Raw genomic sequence first — 16,452 nt, forward strand, 5'->3', positions numbered from 1 at the left:
AGGAGAGACCGGTCCTTGGAGAAGGACATCATGCTTAGTAGGTTGGAGGGACAGAGCAGGAGGGGAAGGCCCTCTATGAGGTGGATTGATACAGTGACTGGGGTAATCAGGATGGGAGTGTCGGAGACAGTGCGATTGGCACAGGACAGAGCAGAGTTTAGGGCTTTTGTACATAGGGTCGCTATGAGTCGCAAGAGACTCGACGGCACATAACAACAGACAACCTTAGGGTTGGCAGAGCAACTCCTTACTCAGAAGGCCACTAGAATTCCCTATTCCTAATGTTCTTCTTATTGTTTAACCTTATTCAAATACAGAATATATCAAATAATATATTGCTAAAAAACATTTCCCTGTGTGGAACTCTTCTAACTCTTGTGTTTGTAATAGTGAAAAATGAAACAAGGGGAGAAGTACTGAGGAGGACATAGAATAACAGGTTTTGCCTGAGTCATCTTTGTTCTTAGTGAGGAACCATGATGATGTAGTGCATTAGATGTTGTTCTACCAATGAGGTTAACAGAATCCTCCAGTGACTCTCTGGGAGAAAGATAACATAATCTATTCTCTTTAAGACTTACTACCTTGGAAACACAGTATTCTCTTTGAATTGACTCAAGGAGATGGAGTTGGTATGGTTTGCTCTTAGAACTGTGCACCTAGGCAACTAACAAAGAGAAATCTCTCAGTGAGAGCTAAGGTCCCTTTAATGAAAGGTAGTGATACCTGACAAGCCTTTGTAGAGCATATGTGAGTTGAAGAAGATAATTCTTTGAAGAAATATTTGAGGATCCACATTTTATTGGTATTTTTGCTGGATCTGGAATATAACAGTAAATAAAACACTGAAATTCACTTACTTGTGAAGTTTTAGGGTGTAAACATTTATATACACATAACGTGGAGAGGATGTAGCCAAGGTACTCTTTTAAAGGGAAGGATCGTGAAACTTCATCTCATATACTTTGGGTATATTGCTAGGTAGGGCCAGTACTTTGAAAAGAACTTCACACTTAGAAAAGTAGAGGGTCAGCAAAGGAGAGGAAGACTCTCCATGAGATAGATTGACAGAGTAACTCTTAACAATGGAGTGACAGAGAAGATGAGGATGGTACAAAATAAGGCAAGGTTCAAATCCATCATTTCTAGGGTCACTGTGAGCCATAGTCAGCTTCTTGGCATCTAACACCAACATCAAAAGGTCAGTGCTTATTTTTGTAACTTTTTATGGCTTCTCATCTTTTAACAATTTGTTGTTGTTGATGTCCTTGTGTACTGTCAGGTCAGACCTGGTCCATAGCTCACCTTCCACTGGGTTTTCAGAGACAGTAAATCTTATGGGAGGACATTGCCCATTCTTTTCCAAGGAGCAGCTGTGGGATTCCAATCACATGCCTATGGATTGGCAGTACAATTCTTTATCACTAAGCCACCAAGCTCCATATTTTAACAGTGTTGTTTTGTGGCGTTAAGTCAGAACTGACCCATAGCTGACTCTCAAACGGGATTTCAGAGGAAGTTTAATCACAGGGGAGGAGGTTGCCCATCCTTCTCCCACAGAGCAGATGATGGAGTCTCACCATATGCCTTTGGGATTACAGTGAAATTCCTTAACAGTAGGCCTCCAAAGCTCTCAATTTTAACGTTGTTGTTGTTGTTGTTATGTGCTGTCAGGTTGCTTGTAACTCACAGCAACCCTGTGCACAGTAGCTCTGAACCATACTGTCTCCTGTGACAACCTTATTGTCTCTGACACACCTATCATGCCTTGTAATTTAGCATATATGTGACAAGAGTAGGTATTAATAAAGAATTGTTTCCTTCTAACTTTGTTGTGCTACTAAGTAGAAATGATAGTCTCCTAGGTGAGACTCAATGAGTTTTTTCTGTCACATTTTGTTCCACAGCTAAGAAAAGCAGAATCATACACTTTTTTTTTTTTTTTATTTAAAATTGAGAGGCAAAAGCTGTTTTGTGATATGGGAAACTTTAGTGATATTGAATAGTAACTTGCTTTTGTCTTTTATCATTTTAATGTAAGAATAATGTTATGATAAGTAATACTTTTTTTAGTAAACTAAATAGGATGTTTTATTTTGACAAAATAACATTTAATAAGATAGCTTTCTAAATCTAACTGGGAAACAGTTTTTTCAACAATATGATTTTATCTTTAATAAAGTTATATATAGTGACTGATCATTGTTTTTCATTTCTTTTTACTAATTTACAGGTATTAAATGCTATGCTAAAAGAAGTATGTACAGCATTGTTGGAAGCAGATGTTAATATTAAACTGGTAAAGCAACTAAGAGAAAATGTTAAGTAAGTTAAATTAATCAATTTTTAAAACTAAATTGAGTTTACTGGATTAAGGAGCCAACATGAAAAGTTTGCTGTATCATGAAACCTTTCTTTTGTACAGTACTAGAAAAGAGTAGAACTCATATGGTGGAAGACTACGTGTATTATGTTTCCACAATGATCATTCAAAAAATAAAGTGCAATTTAAAATATGTGACTTTCATTTCATTATGAATATTTCTCTCCACATTTGACTACTTCTTTATTTGTAGGGATTCAATCATGTATACTATTATAATATAAAAATCTTTTAACAGCTTAGATTCTTCATGGAAAAGCCATTTTATGCTCTTCATACTTCAGATGATATTAATCAAACCTTGTTCCTTCGGTTTCTCCCTCTATGTTTTAAAGGAATAACATGGTGGTCTCAGTAATTATGTTGCTTGGGTAAGATACTGGATCACAACACAAAACAGTACTTGACACTTAACTGCTTGAATTTAAATTCTTTTTTTTCTTATTGTGTGCTGTCAAATCGGATCTGACTGGCATAGGAACAGATTGCCCTTCCTTCTCCAACAACGCATCTGGTGGATTCGAACTGCACACCTTTGGGATTGCAGTGTAGCTTCTTGCCACTAGGCCACCAGAGCTCCGTAAACTTTTGTTTTTTAAATTTTATTATTTTTGTGTGTTTGTACCATCAAATCGAATCTGACTGGTATAGGAGGAGATTGTCCCTCCTTCTCCAGAGCATCTGGTGAATGTGAACAGACTCTTTTTTTAAAAAAAAATAATTTTATTGGTTTACCTGTAGTCATTTAGAGATATTATGTTTTGTACTTTGTGTTTTATACATTCATATACATTATATTTTATATAGCTAATCACTATTTCAGTATGCCTATTATTACCCTGTCTTTACAAGCTTCATTAAACCTTTCCCATTACTTCATCACCACCCCTCCATCCACTAACCTGCTATCCCAGTGATTTTTTTTTCCCTCGTCCCTTTTTCCTGCCCCCTTTTTTCTCCCTTTTGAACATTTATTACATACCTTACTCAGTTATCTTCCTGTTTTCACAGTAGTGGCCTGGTGCAATGTTTGTCCTTATGTGACTGAGGTCATTCACTTAGCAAAATACTCTTTAATATCTCCCAGGTTACATAGTATTTTACAAAATCATAGTTTCTTTGTGCTATATTGTGTGAATACACTAAAATTTCTTAATTATTTTGGGCTGCTTCTATTTTCTTGCTATTCTGGCAAGAAATTTGGGCTGCACTTATTTTCTTGCTGTTGTGAATAATGCTGATTTGAACATAGTTAAATAAATGTCCATGTCTCAGTTCTGATTTCCTTGGGATATATTCCTAGCAGTTGAATAACTGAGTCATACGGGATTTCTGTGCTCAACCTTTTGAGGAAATGCCAAACCACCTTTCAGAGAGATTGTACCATTTTACAGTCCTTCTAGCAGTGTATAAGAGTTCCAGTATCTTGACATCCCCTCCAACATTTACTGTTTGCTGTTTTGTTGAACTTTACTACTGCTGCTGGAACAAGGTGGTATCTTACTGTTGTTTTGCTTTACATCTCTCTGATTCTGGTGATTTTGAATATTTCCTCATGTGTTTCTTAGCCATCCAAATGTCCTCCTTTGTGAAGAGTTTTTCCATGTCTTTTGCCCACCATTTTGTGATTGAGTTATTTGAATTTCAACTCTGGTCATATTCAGGCCAGGTCTCTTTTTTGTTATTAAACTAACAAATGAATACGGATCTACTAGCATTTTAGCAGTTAGAACTAGAGAAGGTAGCCCATTTTCTGCTAGTTGTAAAGATGTGTGTTATTGGTTGTTCTTATGTGCCATAAAGATGAAATTGTCATAACTAACCATCTAGTGTGTTTTCAGAAGTTATAAATCACAGGGTTGGAGATTGCCCATCTTTCTCCCACTGAGCAGTAGCTAGTGGATTCAAACCACTTGGCTTTGGTTGGCAGTGCAACTCCTTAACTAAACCTTCACTAAAGATGTATTGTTTTGTAACATCAAGTTAAAACTGACTCATATCTGACCCCCCCCCCCCAGTGAGTTTTCATAGGCAGTAAATCTCATGGGAGGAGATTGCCAGTCTTCCTATTACAGACCAGCTAGTGGATCAAAACATGTACCTTTGGGTTGACACTAAGTCACCAGAACTCTCTAAAGATGTATCTTGTTACTAAGTACCATTGAGTTGGAACTTCTAGTAGCTGACCCTTCAGCAGAGTTCAGAGGCAGTAAATTGCACAGGAGGAGATTGCCCATCCTTCTTCTGCAGAGCACCTGGTGAATTTGAACCACATGCCATAGATTGCAGCACAGCCTCTTACCAGTAGGCCACCAGAGCTTCCCATAAGGATTTATAGAAAAGTAAATTGGGTTTTGCAGTGATAGAAGGACAGATTAACTTTTGATTTTTAAATAACCAGTTGTTTTGCATCTAGTATTTCATTGTTTGTTTGTTTTTAATGCCATAGAATTAGAACTCTGTAGCAGCTATGTGTATGTCAATTGAAAAACTATTAATGTGAGTGGTTTTCTGATACTCTTTGCTGGAGAACCTAATTTTTTTCTTTTTTAAACTGTCTTAACTGACTTCTCTTTCTTTTGTTCTCAAACACGACCATCATGAAGGTCTGCTATTGATCTTGAAGAGATGGCATCTGGTCTTAACAAAAGAAAAATGATTCAGCATGCTGTTTTTAAAGAACTTGTGAAGGTAATTATATTACACTCTGCTCTGGTTTTCTGAAGATTCATTAGGTTAAAAGGTACTAACACTACAGACAGAGATCCTGTTTCAGAATACTTATGGGTTTCTGGGATGTATTCACACAAATATTTAAAGTGTTTGAAAATATTAGTTGAAGGATTATTAACTGTTTTCTAAAGTGTTCTATTTTTATGATAGAGTTTTCTGAATATAGAATTCTAAATTTGTATTTCAAGGTCAGTTTTATTCCTGCTTAGGAGTCTTGGTGGCACAACAGTTAAGCATTCAGCTACTAATCAGAATCTCATTGATTAAAACCCACCCAGCAACTCCAGAGGAGAAAAGGCCTGACAGTGGGCTCCTGTCAGATTAGAGCCCAGGAAGCCCACTGGGACAATTCAGCACTGTCGTACAGTCGTCTGAGCAGCAGTCAAGAAATCAAATGGTGTATTGCATTGGAAAATCTGCTGTAAAAGACTTCTTTAGGATATTAAAAAAGTAAAGGTGTCCCTTTGAGGCCTAAGGTGTGTCTCACTTAAGCCATGGTATTTTTAGTTGACTTAGATGCATGCAAAAGCTGGACAGTGAATTTAGGGCTGTAGAAGAATTGGTATCTTTGAATTTTAATACTGATAAAAAAAATATTGAAGTTATCATACACTAACAGAAGATTGAATAAATCTGTCTAAAAAGAACACAACCAGAATGGTTCTTGGAAGGAAAGATAGTGAAATCTCCTTTGATGTACTTTGGTCATGTTACCAGTAGGGACCAATTCCTGGAGAAGGATCATTCTTGGTAAAGGAAGGTCAACAAAAAAAGAGGAAGACTCAAAAAAAATAAAATTAAAAAAAAAAAAAGAGGAAGACTCGCATAACAAGAAGAACTGATACGGTGATTGAAGCAGTGATCAAACAGTAATGGTGGTGAGATTTGTGCAGGACCAGAAAGTTTTTTATTCTGTTGTACATTAGAGTCTCTATGAGTTGGAACCTACTCAAATAATACATGTAGCATCTGTTATTGGATGTGGAATCTTATAACACATGAATCAGCATTAACTAGAATCAGTATGAATTGATGTCACACAGCAGAATGGCACTATTCCTCTAAGGAATGTCTAAGCCATATTGCGGTGAGAAAAGTCATGAGTTCCGATGAATTGATGAAAAGGCCTCTGAGTTTCTCCTCTTTTTATATAGCAGGCACTGCCTGTTCAATGTCCTTAGAGATGAACGGGAAGATTTCAAATAGTAGCTTGAGAAAACCAAACCAAACCATGAAATGTGCCAAGAGCTAGAGTCAGAAGATAAAAAGGGAAGAAATTGTGCAAAACTTTTTAGTGGAAAGAACTGAAGAACAAATTCAAGCCTCAAGTTGCAGTACTGAAAGATGCTATTGGCAAACCTTGAATGACCCAGGAACCGTCAAAAGAAAATGGAAGGAATGTAGTTTCAGAAAGAATTGGCTGGCACAGAACCATTTCAGGAAGCAACATATAATCAGAACCAGTGATGATAAAGGAAGAAGTTCAAGCTGCACTGAAGGCATTGGCAAAAAATAAGATCCTAGAGATTGATGGAATAACAATTGGCATGTTCTAACAAAGCTTGTAGTGTTGGACATGTTCCCCAATCTTGGCCAAGAAATCTGGAAGACAGCCACCTGGCCAGCTGACTGGATGAGATCCATATTTTTTATTTCCTATTCTCAGAAAAGGTGATGTAGCCGAATGTGGCAATTACTGCACAGTATCATTAGCATCATGTATAAGCAAAATCTTTTTGAAGATTGTTCAGATGTAGCTAGAGCAGTGTATTGACTGTAAAAAGAGTGAAGACACAGTAAAGACATCTGAGTCTCACCCCTTCTAACTCCAGAAAGGAAAACCACCTCAAAAAACAACATCCACAGCACAAAACCCAATTCCCATGAGATCGGACTTGTGTTGTTGTCCTTGCCCCATGCTCAACTGTCTGTGTTGTGGTTGTATACTGTAGAGTTGGAACCAAACAATAGATGACTTTCCCTCAGGTTTACAGAGGCAGTTAATCACACAGGAGAAGATTGCACGTTCTTCTTCATCAGAGCAGCTGGTGGATTGATTTGAACTGCATGCCTTTGGGATTGCAGTACAGCTTCTTACCACTAGGTCACCAGAGCTCCTCTTCCTATTTCTACTAATTCTACCATTTTTCTCCTGGATCTAAAATCCATTACAGTTGCTATGCAGAGTACACAAAACCATACTCGCGATTCTGGGGTTTATTAGGGAAGTTAACAGGTGCCTGTAATCCTGAAGACACACAGTTTGAGGCCACCAGCCACTTCATGGGAGAAGGATGGGCAGTCTTCCGTGCATCACCTGCCTCTGAAAACCCTCCAGAGGGTCAGCTGTGGGTCGGTTCTGACCCGATGGTAAAACAACAACAGGCTGGCAGCAAGATACAGTCTCTCTGGACAGTTTCTGAAATGTGCTCAGGCTCCTTAACCTTCATCCTGTAGCTTTAGGCCACTGTTAACAAAGCTATCTTAGTCCTTCCAATTAATGTGTCTCCCTGTCAATTTTCCAGCAAACTTGGGTGAAGGCTCCTAGCTCCATTTCCGTGGGGCAGCGGTCCCAAAGTCATCTCTGTCTCTTGTTGGGTTTCTAGATCTCTACTCTCATAGCTGCTGCTGCTCCTGTCAGCCCCAGTCTAACTGGTGCAGGCATCTTTGGCTCTGAAGGACATGTACTGCTTTCTCTGCTGCTTTATTTGTGTTTCCAAATTTCTGCCACTGAATTTCTCAATTTAATGGCAATACTAGCCAGTCTCTTATGGATAGTTTTTGGGAAATTCGCACTGTTTTTGGGAAATACACTGTCAGGGACCTCTCCAGAGTGCTGAAGAGCAGTGATACCAGCTTAAAGACTAAGCTGCACCTGATTCAAACCATGGTCTTTTCGATTACTTGCTACGCATCTGAAAGTTGGTTAGTCACTAAAGATGACAGAAGAAGAATCAATGCCTTTGAGTTGCATTAGAGAAGAATACTGAATATTCCTTGAACTGCCAAAATAACAAGTCTCTCTTAGAGAAGTGAGACCAGGGTGCTCCTTGGAAACAAGGATAGTGAATCTTCATCTCACATCCTTAGACCTATTTTCAGAAGGAGCTAGTCTTTGGTGGACATCATGCTTGGAAAGGTGGAGGAGCAGTGTAGGAAATGGGGACCCTCACCAATGACTGTAACAGTGGACTCAAGCATATTGCAGATGGTGAGGATGACACAAGATAGGACAGAGTTCAGATCCAATGGCAGGGTTACTATGAATTGTAGTTGACGCAGCACATAACAACAACAGTGCAGGTTGAGATGTTCTCGAAGTATTAAAGCATTGACTTTCAAGACTCAATATAAGAAAAAGAAGATAAACTATCTCATAAAATTTTAAATATTAATGTTGAAATTATAGTATTCTTTACAGGGTGGAGGGACAGCGCAGGAGAGGAAAAGCCCTCTATGAGGTGGATTGATTCAGTGACTGGAGTAATGGGGATGGGAGTTTCAGAGATAGTGCGATTGGCACAGAACAGAGCAGAGTTTAGGGCTGTTGTACCAACAGCAACAACATATTGATATGAATTACATACTAAAATTAGTGTTGTCTGTTGTTAGTTTTTTAACCAAAGTTCCTAGAAATTTTGAAATTATCTATCTTACATATGTATCTTTATATTACATTTCTTCATTGCTAATGAAGATTGTTCCTTTGAGTCAAACTTGGTCTCCCATTTTATTAACATCTTGCTTTTTCTGAAAAATATTTTGAGATCCCTACTTCTTAATTGAATTGGAAGTATAGGCTTGTTTATATTTCACAATACATTCTTTAAAAATCTTAAATTTCAGTGTGTATGGCTACAAAGGGTCATAATAGAGTTGTGCTAAAATGAAAAGACTGGATGCCGTTTGCATCAGAATGTCTTTAAATTGCTTTTAAGTCATAGAGAGAGGTTTAATGTAAGTACTGTAATCTGATTTTATTTCTGTTTTGGTTTTGGTATGTAGCTTGTAGACCCTGGAGTCAAAGCATGGACACCCACTAAAGGAAAACAAAATGTGATTATGTTTGTTGGCTTGCAAGGAAGTGGTAAAACAACAACTTGTTCAAAGGTAAATCACACTTAAGTTTTAAAGAAATATCATAGAGAAGATTTCTTTCTATAAGTCATGATTCATAGTAATGCCAAACTTTATAATGTTGTTGCTTTACAAGTTTGTATTACTTGAAACTTCTATTACACATTTGTATAGCTTTTTATAGAATATGAAGAGAAAACTTTCTTAGTCTATTTTACTTCTTTTTCCTCCCTGTAACAACCCCAGAGTAACATATACCTAACTGTGCTGCTTCTTTAAAAACAAAAAAACCTTTTTAGTTTTTAAACAAAACTATTACTTTTTGGAGACGATCATGCAAAAAGTTTATTTCTTATGTTTTAAGATTCCCTTTTCAGGTCTTCTAGTGTCCCGCTCAGCATCTTTATTTTTCTAATTTTCTATTCATTAATATCTTTTCCCAAAATCAGCTGCTTCACTTTTTTTACCAATTTTTGCCCCCTCTCAAACTCCAACTGTGTTGTAGTTAGTAAAGAAAAAGGGTGAGTTTACTTTTTAGGAAGTGGATTTTTTCCCTTTTACATAATTAATAATAATTTACATTTTTTATTCTAGTCATCTGCTTCTTGGAATGTGGCTATATGTATGACAATTAGAATTTAAACTCTTTTGAAATTTATTATAGCTCAAAAAAATTTTAAATACTCTTTTTAAGAGAATTATGAGCAGTTCTGATTTATTCCCTTAGTAAAATGAGAAAGGTGTACAGAGATGTTTTAACTATAATTTCTATTTATTGATATAATTACAGTTTAATCTTTCATTCCCAGTTAGCATATTATTACCAAAGGAAGGGTTGGAAGACCTGTTTGATATGTGCAGACACATTCAGAGCAGGTAATACATTGAATTTGAGCCATTACTCTTCTTTTCTTTTGTTTTTTGTTTTGAAGATTCATTAATTCTTTATCTCCTAGGGGCTTTTGATCAGCTAAAACAGAATGCAACCAAGGCAAGAATTCCATTCTATGGAAGGTAGGTTTCTATTTCTAATTCTGGTACTCTTACATTTTTATCTGTCTGATTTATTTTATGCCTTCTGGTCACATATTAATACATACTCTGAAAATTGAGTTGCAGTGCATCACAGGCAACTCAGTAGCACATAAAAACAATAATATACTAGCAACTCAATAGCACGTAAAAACAATAACATACTATGACAGGCTTGGAAGCAGTAGTAGCATCCATTTCCTAAATAACATGACTCCAGAAACTCTATGAACTTTGATAAATGTCGATAGTTGTAGAGGGGCTTCAGGCCTTTTGTTCATAGAATCGATATGAGTTGTGCTTGACTTGAAGGCAGTCACCAACAACAGCTCTAAAGATTAACTCCTTTTGAATAAAGTGGCAGTGTGATTAAGAACAGCATCTCTGGTAACAGATTATGTAGAGAGTTGTGCTGCTAACCCAAATACAGCTACTCTTTGGTGGTTTGTATCTAACAGTGACTCTACTGGAGAAAGATGGGCAGTACCCTCCCACACACTTTTTCAGCTTCTGAAACTCACCAGGGGACCATCTTTGAGTTGATCCTGACTCAACAGCAATGGCTGATTGATGATTAATAAACCATTATCTTTTATTATTATTATGACATGATCTTTCTGCTCTAACCTGTTTGATCAGAGTAGACAGTGTTTAGTTTCTTACCTTAAGTAGCATGCTTTTCTGCCTTAGATCTCTGTTCCTATTGTGTCTTTTTAAGACCTATCAGAAGCATTCCTCCACTAAACACATAGGGATGAAGTTTGAGTTGTTTTTTGTATATCGTGTAAAAAATGTTCAATCATAAGTTTTTAAACAAATTATAATATTTGTTTTATATGTTTCTAGTCTTTGGTATCCTCATTTGATATGCTGCTATGTAATTAATTTTTAAAAATTAGTCATTGAAAAGGTTAAATGATTACATGAAAGAATTTAGCCTAGGTTGACTTTAAGAAGATTTAATTGACGGAATAGCTTAATATTATTAATATAAATAATTTATTATACTCCTGGGAAGAAAGTTTAAAGAAAATAATTTTGAGATAGTTAAATGAACTTTTTGGTAGTCATCACCTACTTTTTGTCTGGCCAAAAGTGTTAATAAAGTTTGTCTTTGATATAGTCTTTATTTTTCATTTTAATGTAGTCTCTGAATCAAACTGTCTTATCAGGGGTAATGGAGAGGTGTGTCAGAGACAGTAAGATTGGCACAAGATAGAGCAGGCTTTAGGGCTCTTGTACATAGGGTTGCTATGAGTTGCAGGCAACACCCGCTCATAACAACAACATCTGTGTAGTCTCTAGGAGACAGATTACTAGGTAATGTTTTAATAAGTTTCTGTCACATCAGTTCTGACACATTTAGCCCATCTGTGTCCAACTAGACCTGTACTCCATAGATATTTCAATGGTTACTTTTCAGAAATAGATTGGTAGGCCTTCCTTTATCGTGCCTCTGGGTAGATGCCATCCACAACCCCCAACCTTTCAGATAGTCAGTTGTGTTTACTGTTTGCACCAGCCAGGACCTTCTTTTTAGGATAAAAATGGCTTCCAATATGGTTTTAAAAATCAAGGATTAATAAATTTGCAAATCATTTAATTTAATAATTATTTGAACTATTGGCCAGAGCCAGAGCTTAAATATTTAATCAAAGTTCTCAAGTCCATGTACTGAATACTTTCTCTTTTGTTCATAGAAACTTTAAAAGCATACTGTCTATATGGAATAAGGTATTAATAATCATAGTTATCTCAGAGGGACAAGACAATGGGATTGGTGATGGACTTGAACTATATCTCTAATGTTAAATTATCTACTGTATAGTAGATACAATCTTGTTTACTGCCCCTTCTTTGTAAAAATCACATTACTGAAAGAAAAAAGGTCAAGCATCAATAATATTCTGATTTCCCAGTTAGTAGTTTTAGGTGTATGTCCATCTATGCTTTTCTAATAGCTATACAAATGAATAGTCTTACAGATACATATGTAGAGATAAATTATTTTAAAAGAAAATGAAACTTGAAGTGTTTTATACCTTGATTACTGTGATAGTAGTTTTGTGGGTTACGCTACATTGTTAAGATTCATCAAAATGAACACCTGAAATAGTGCATGTATTTAAAAAAATTTTTTTTTAACATTTCACTTTAGAGGTTAATAAAAATGGAGTACTAATTATTTTGAAATGGCTAGTGGGCTGTTAAGATAATTCTATTTTTAGGCATCATTGTATTACTTTGTATGTATATTTATAATTAATCTTATGACCAAAATTCTTTGCACACTTATTAGGTATTTTCTATATCATATTTTAAAATAGTAGTGCTAAATACCATCTTTTTCAATATTTTCTTGGTTATTTTTCACTTAGGGGCAAAAACATTTTTTTACATTACATATATTTATTTGGCAGTGATAATATGTACAGAAAGTTGTAATTGGTCAAGGAATAAAAATTACAGTTTGATCCTACTGCTTCATTCTCAAGTTGAGACTTTTCTTTTGTCAGGAATTGTGAAAATGTAACGAAATCGAAAACTTTGATCAAAGATGTTCAGAGGGGGAAAAAAACCCAAAAGTTTTAATCATTATGTACCATTTGATTGAAATTCAACTTTCCTAAGTGTGACATAACAAAATTTCAAGGAAGCATACAGCAGTTACATACTATTCATTGTGTTTGTAATTTTAAAGAAATGGAGAAAATCTTAAATGTGTCAGAGTAGAGCTTGTATTTAATGGTTAATAATGTAACCATGTGATGGGATTCTGTGTAGCTGAAAAATATCATGTCCTTTTTTTAGAGTATTCTTCTAAATTGAAGCTACAATCATTTGGCTTTATTCAATATAGATTCAGATTAAAGATTTCTTAAAGAATTGTCCCTATTTCATAGCTATACAGAAATGGATCCTGTTATCATTGCTTCTGAAGGAGTGGAAAAATTCAAAAATGAAAATTTTGAAATTATTATTGTTGATACAAGTGGTCGCCACAAACAAGAAGACTCTTTATTTGAAGAAATGCTTCAAGTTGCTAATGCCATAGTAAGTGACTTTCAGTGTAACACTGTTATGCATTTATAATCAAATGAAATTATTCTTTGCCTTGAAGATAGATTAGAATTAATTTGTTTTGTGCACCTTTATAACTGTGGCAAGGACTTATTTAATAATATTTGATAAGGGCTTACCTCATAATATTTGGCCTCTGTTAGATCTTTGCATAGTTGTTTTCTTATTTTTCTGGCCTTACTTCAAATATTACCTCCAGAGAGGCCTCCCCTAAACACCTTACCTGAAGAAACCTTGATTCCTCAAAATTTATACTCTCTATCCCATTTTAATTGCTCTACATGTGAAATATTTGTTAGCTAGTTTATTCTATCTCATGTGACTAGATTCTAAATGTCATGAGGGCAGATGTTCTCATCTTGCTAATTTGTATCCAAGACCTAAATCATAATATTCTTGTAGTCTCTCAACAAATATTGATTGAGTGAATAGTTATTTATAGTAAATATTATAGCCTCTCATTGCGAGTTTTAAGATAAGTAAAAATATATATGTTTTCTTTAAAATTTCTAGCAACCTGATAATATTGTTTATGTGATGGATGCCTCCATTGGGCAGGCTTGTGAAGCTCAGGCCAAGGCTTTTAAAGATAAAGTAGATGTAGCTTCAGTAATAGTGACAAAACTTGATGGCCATGCAAAAGGAGGTGGTGCACTCAGTGCGTAAGTATTGTCAGTGCTCTCATTCTGTGTCTTGGGGTTCTATGAGGATGTATGTGTTCTATGACTTTCATCTTGATCATTTGAAATATGTGTTGGTAATGAACATACTATGATTTATAAAAGTTTCAAAGACAGAATTTGCAGACTCTCTGATACAGTTCTTTTTTAACTAATGAAAAGAAAAACACTGTGCACTTTTGTCTGTTAGGTTTGAAAATCAGTTGGAAATGTGTTTTCTTTTTTCATATTACTTTTGTCATTTTCTTTGTAGGGTTGCTGCCACAAAAAGTCCAATTATTTTCATTGGTACAGGGGAACACATAGATGACTTTGAACCCTTCAAAACACAGCCTTTTATCAGCAAACTTCTTGGTATGTATAATGGTGGCATTGTAGAATTAGCTCCAAGAAAGAGTATAGGTCTTTATGGTAGGTTAGGATTATAATCCTGTCTTCTCACTCACTGTTGTTGTTGGCTGTTGTTTTAGAAACAACTCAGAGCTGACCCTTCAGCAGGTTTTCAGAAGCAGTAAATCAGAGATTACCTATCCTTCTCCCATGGAGCAGCTAGTGGATTTGAACCAAGAACCTTTGAGATTGCAGTACAGCTTCTTACCGCTAGACCACCAGTGCTTCCGTCTCACTAACTAGGAAAATAATTTTCTTTTATGACTTATGTGAGATGGGCCTGGTACACCAAAGATTAAAGTGCTTGGCTACTAATCACAACAGCAAGAAGTCTGCTTCTGTAAAGATATAACACCCTTACTGCAATCCCAGAGGTGCACCGTTCAAATCCACCAGATGCTCTGCTGGAGAAGGAGGAATAATCTCTTCCTGTATCAGTCAGATCTCATTTGACAGTACACACACACACACACACCCCCAAAAAAAAAAAAAAAAAAAAAAAAAAAAAAAAAAAAAAAACCGGTTCCCTTTAAAAAAAAAAATTAAAAAAAAAAAGATGTAACACCTTGGAAACCCTAAAGGGCATTTTACTTTGTCCTGTATTTGTTGTGTATATTGTGTATACTGACCCATAGCTGACCCTCCAGTGGGTTTTCAGAGGCAGTAAATTATACAAGAGGAGCTTGCCCATTTTTTTTTTTCATATAGTTGTTGTTATTGTTGTAAGTGTGGTCTAGTCGTAGGAAACTCAAAGCAACCCTATGAACGAAAGACCTATATGCTTGTTTAACTTTCATCCTTTCTCCAGGTTCATACAGAGAGACTATAAAAAGAAAATAAAAAGCAAGAAACAAAGTTTGTATAATGTGGTAACAACTGAGAAAGAAGTATGCCAGAATGCATGAACCACATTTGACAGGTTCAGGAAATATTTGATGGTTAGAATTGATTCTTGAAGAAAGAGGGAATAAAGCAAACATTCAGGCAGAAGGAACAGGAGAGCAAAGGGACATGCAATTTGAGTCATTTCATTCCTGCTTTCCTGTATTTGTTTATGTAGATATACTATTGCTTCTAATAGAAAATTTTAGAGATGAACTAATAATATTTTATTCATGATTTCTTTGTGAAGAATAAAATTGAATAGTCAATATCAGTGTTGTTTCTGGAGGCAAGCTATTTTCATAAAGTAGCTGGTAAATTAGAACTGAGTATCTTTGGGTTGGCAGTGCAACTCCTTACCACTAAACCACTAGAGCTCCCTCTGCCCTATAGGGTTTCTAGGAATTAAAACCAGTTTAGTGGTTGTGGGCTTAGTTTTGTAATGACCTACCTAATCTGATCCATAAGATAGAATTTATGACTGTGTTTTTAGAGTAGCAAAAAGAGAATACTAAATGGGAAGTTATTTACAAAAGTTTAGATAACGATACAAAAAGTATGTGATGGTGGTGGTAGTAGCAATTAAACATTTATAATCTAAGAATAAAATATACCCATAAATACAATAAATTTGACAGATAATAGGTCAAATATTAATACCACACTTTACAAAGGAGAAATTAGAGCAGTGACCAGAGGGGAGCTCTGATGGCTCAGTGGTAAGAAACTGCGCTGCAGTCCCAAAAGCATGTGGTTTGAATCCACTTAGTTCTTTCTTCATGGGAGAAGGATGGACAATCTCCTCCTGTGCAATTTGCTACCTCTGAAAACAGTTTTGGATTGATTCTGACTCAGCTTGAGGGTACATAACAACAACAGTAGTGTCCTAACATGGTACGTTGTTGTTATTGGGTACCATAGAGTTGGAACTGACCCATAGCTGACTCTCTAACGGGTTTACAGCGGAAGTTAATCACATGGGAGATTACCCAATTTTCTCCCACAAGATGGTATAGTTAGTATGAATTTCATGTTAAATCCTGGGCTTGAGGTCCTTGTTTGTCACTTAATTACTGTCATTGCTTTAGCATTAATTTTCCCATTTGTAAAGTGTGCTAATTAATACCTGACCTATTGTGAAGGTTACTATATTTTTAAATTTTATTTTATTAATGAAGGTTACTATATTTATGA

The 16,452-nt window shown here is 35.7% G+C and overlaps 1 protein-coding gene across 1 annotated transcript in view; it reads left to right on the top strand.

Annotated features, from left to right (window-relative positions):
• Positions 1-16,452, top strand: part of SRP54 (signal recognition particle 54kDa) — a 32,188-nt gene that overhangs the window by 3,141 nt on the left and 12,595 nt on the right. The window contains exons 2-9 of the mRNA XM_006891577.1: positions 2,234-2,325; positions 4,990-5,074; positions 9,122-9,226; positions 10,003-10,069; positions 10,150-10,207; positions 13,129-13,279; positions 13,820-13,968; positions 14,240-14,340. Coding sequence (XP_006891639.1) covers positions 2,234-2,325; positions 4,990-5,074; positions 9,122-9,226; positions 10,003-10,069; positions 10,150-10,207; positions 13,129-13,279; positions 13,820-13,968; positions 14,240-14,340 — 808 coding nt within the window. The remainder of the gene's footprint in view (positions 1-2,233; positions 2,326-4,989; positions 5,075-9,121; positions 9,227-10,002; positions 10,070-10,149; positions 10,208-13,128; positions 13,280-13,819; positions 13,969-14,239; positions 14,341-16,452) is intronic.

Source organism: Elephantulus edwardii, unplaced genomic scaffold (genome assembly GCF_000299155.1).
Source record: "Elephantulus edwardii isolate Elephantulus edwardi_28Jun2011 unplaced genomic scaffold, EleEdw1.0 scaffold00100, whole genome shotgun sequence".
NCBI lineage: Eukaryota > Metazoa > Chordata > Mammalia > Macroscelidea > Macroscelididae > Elephantulus > Elephantulus edwardii.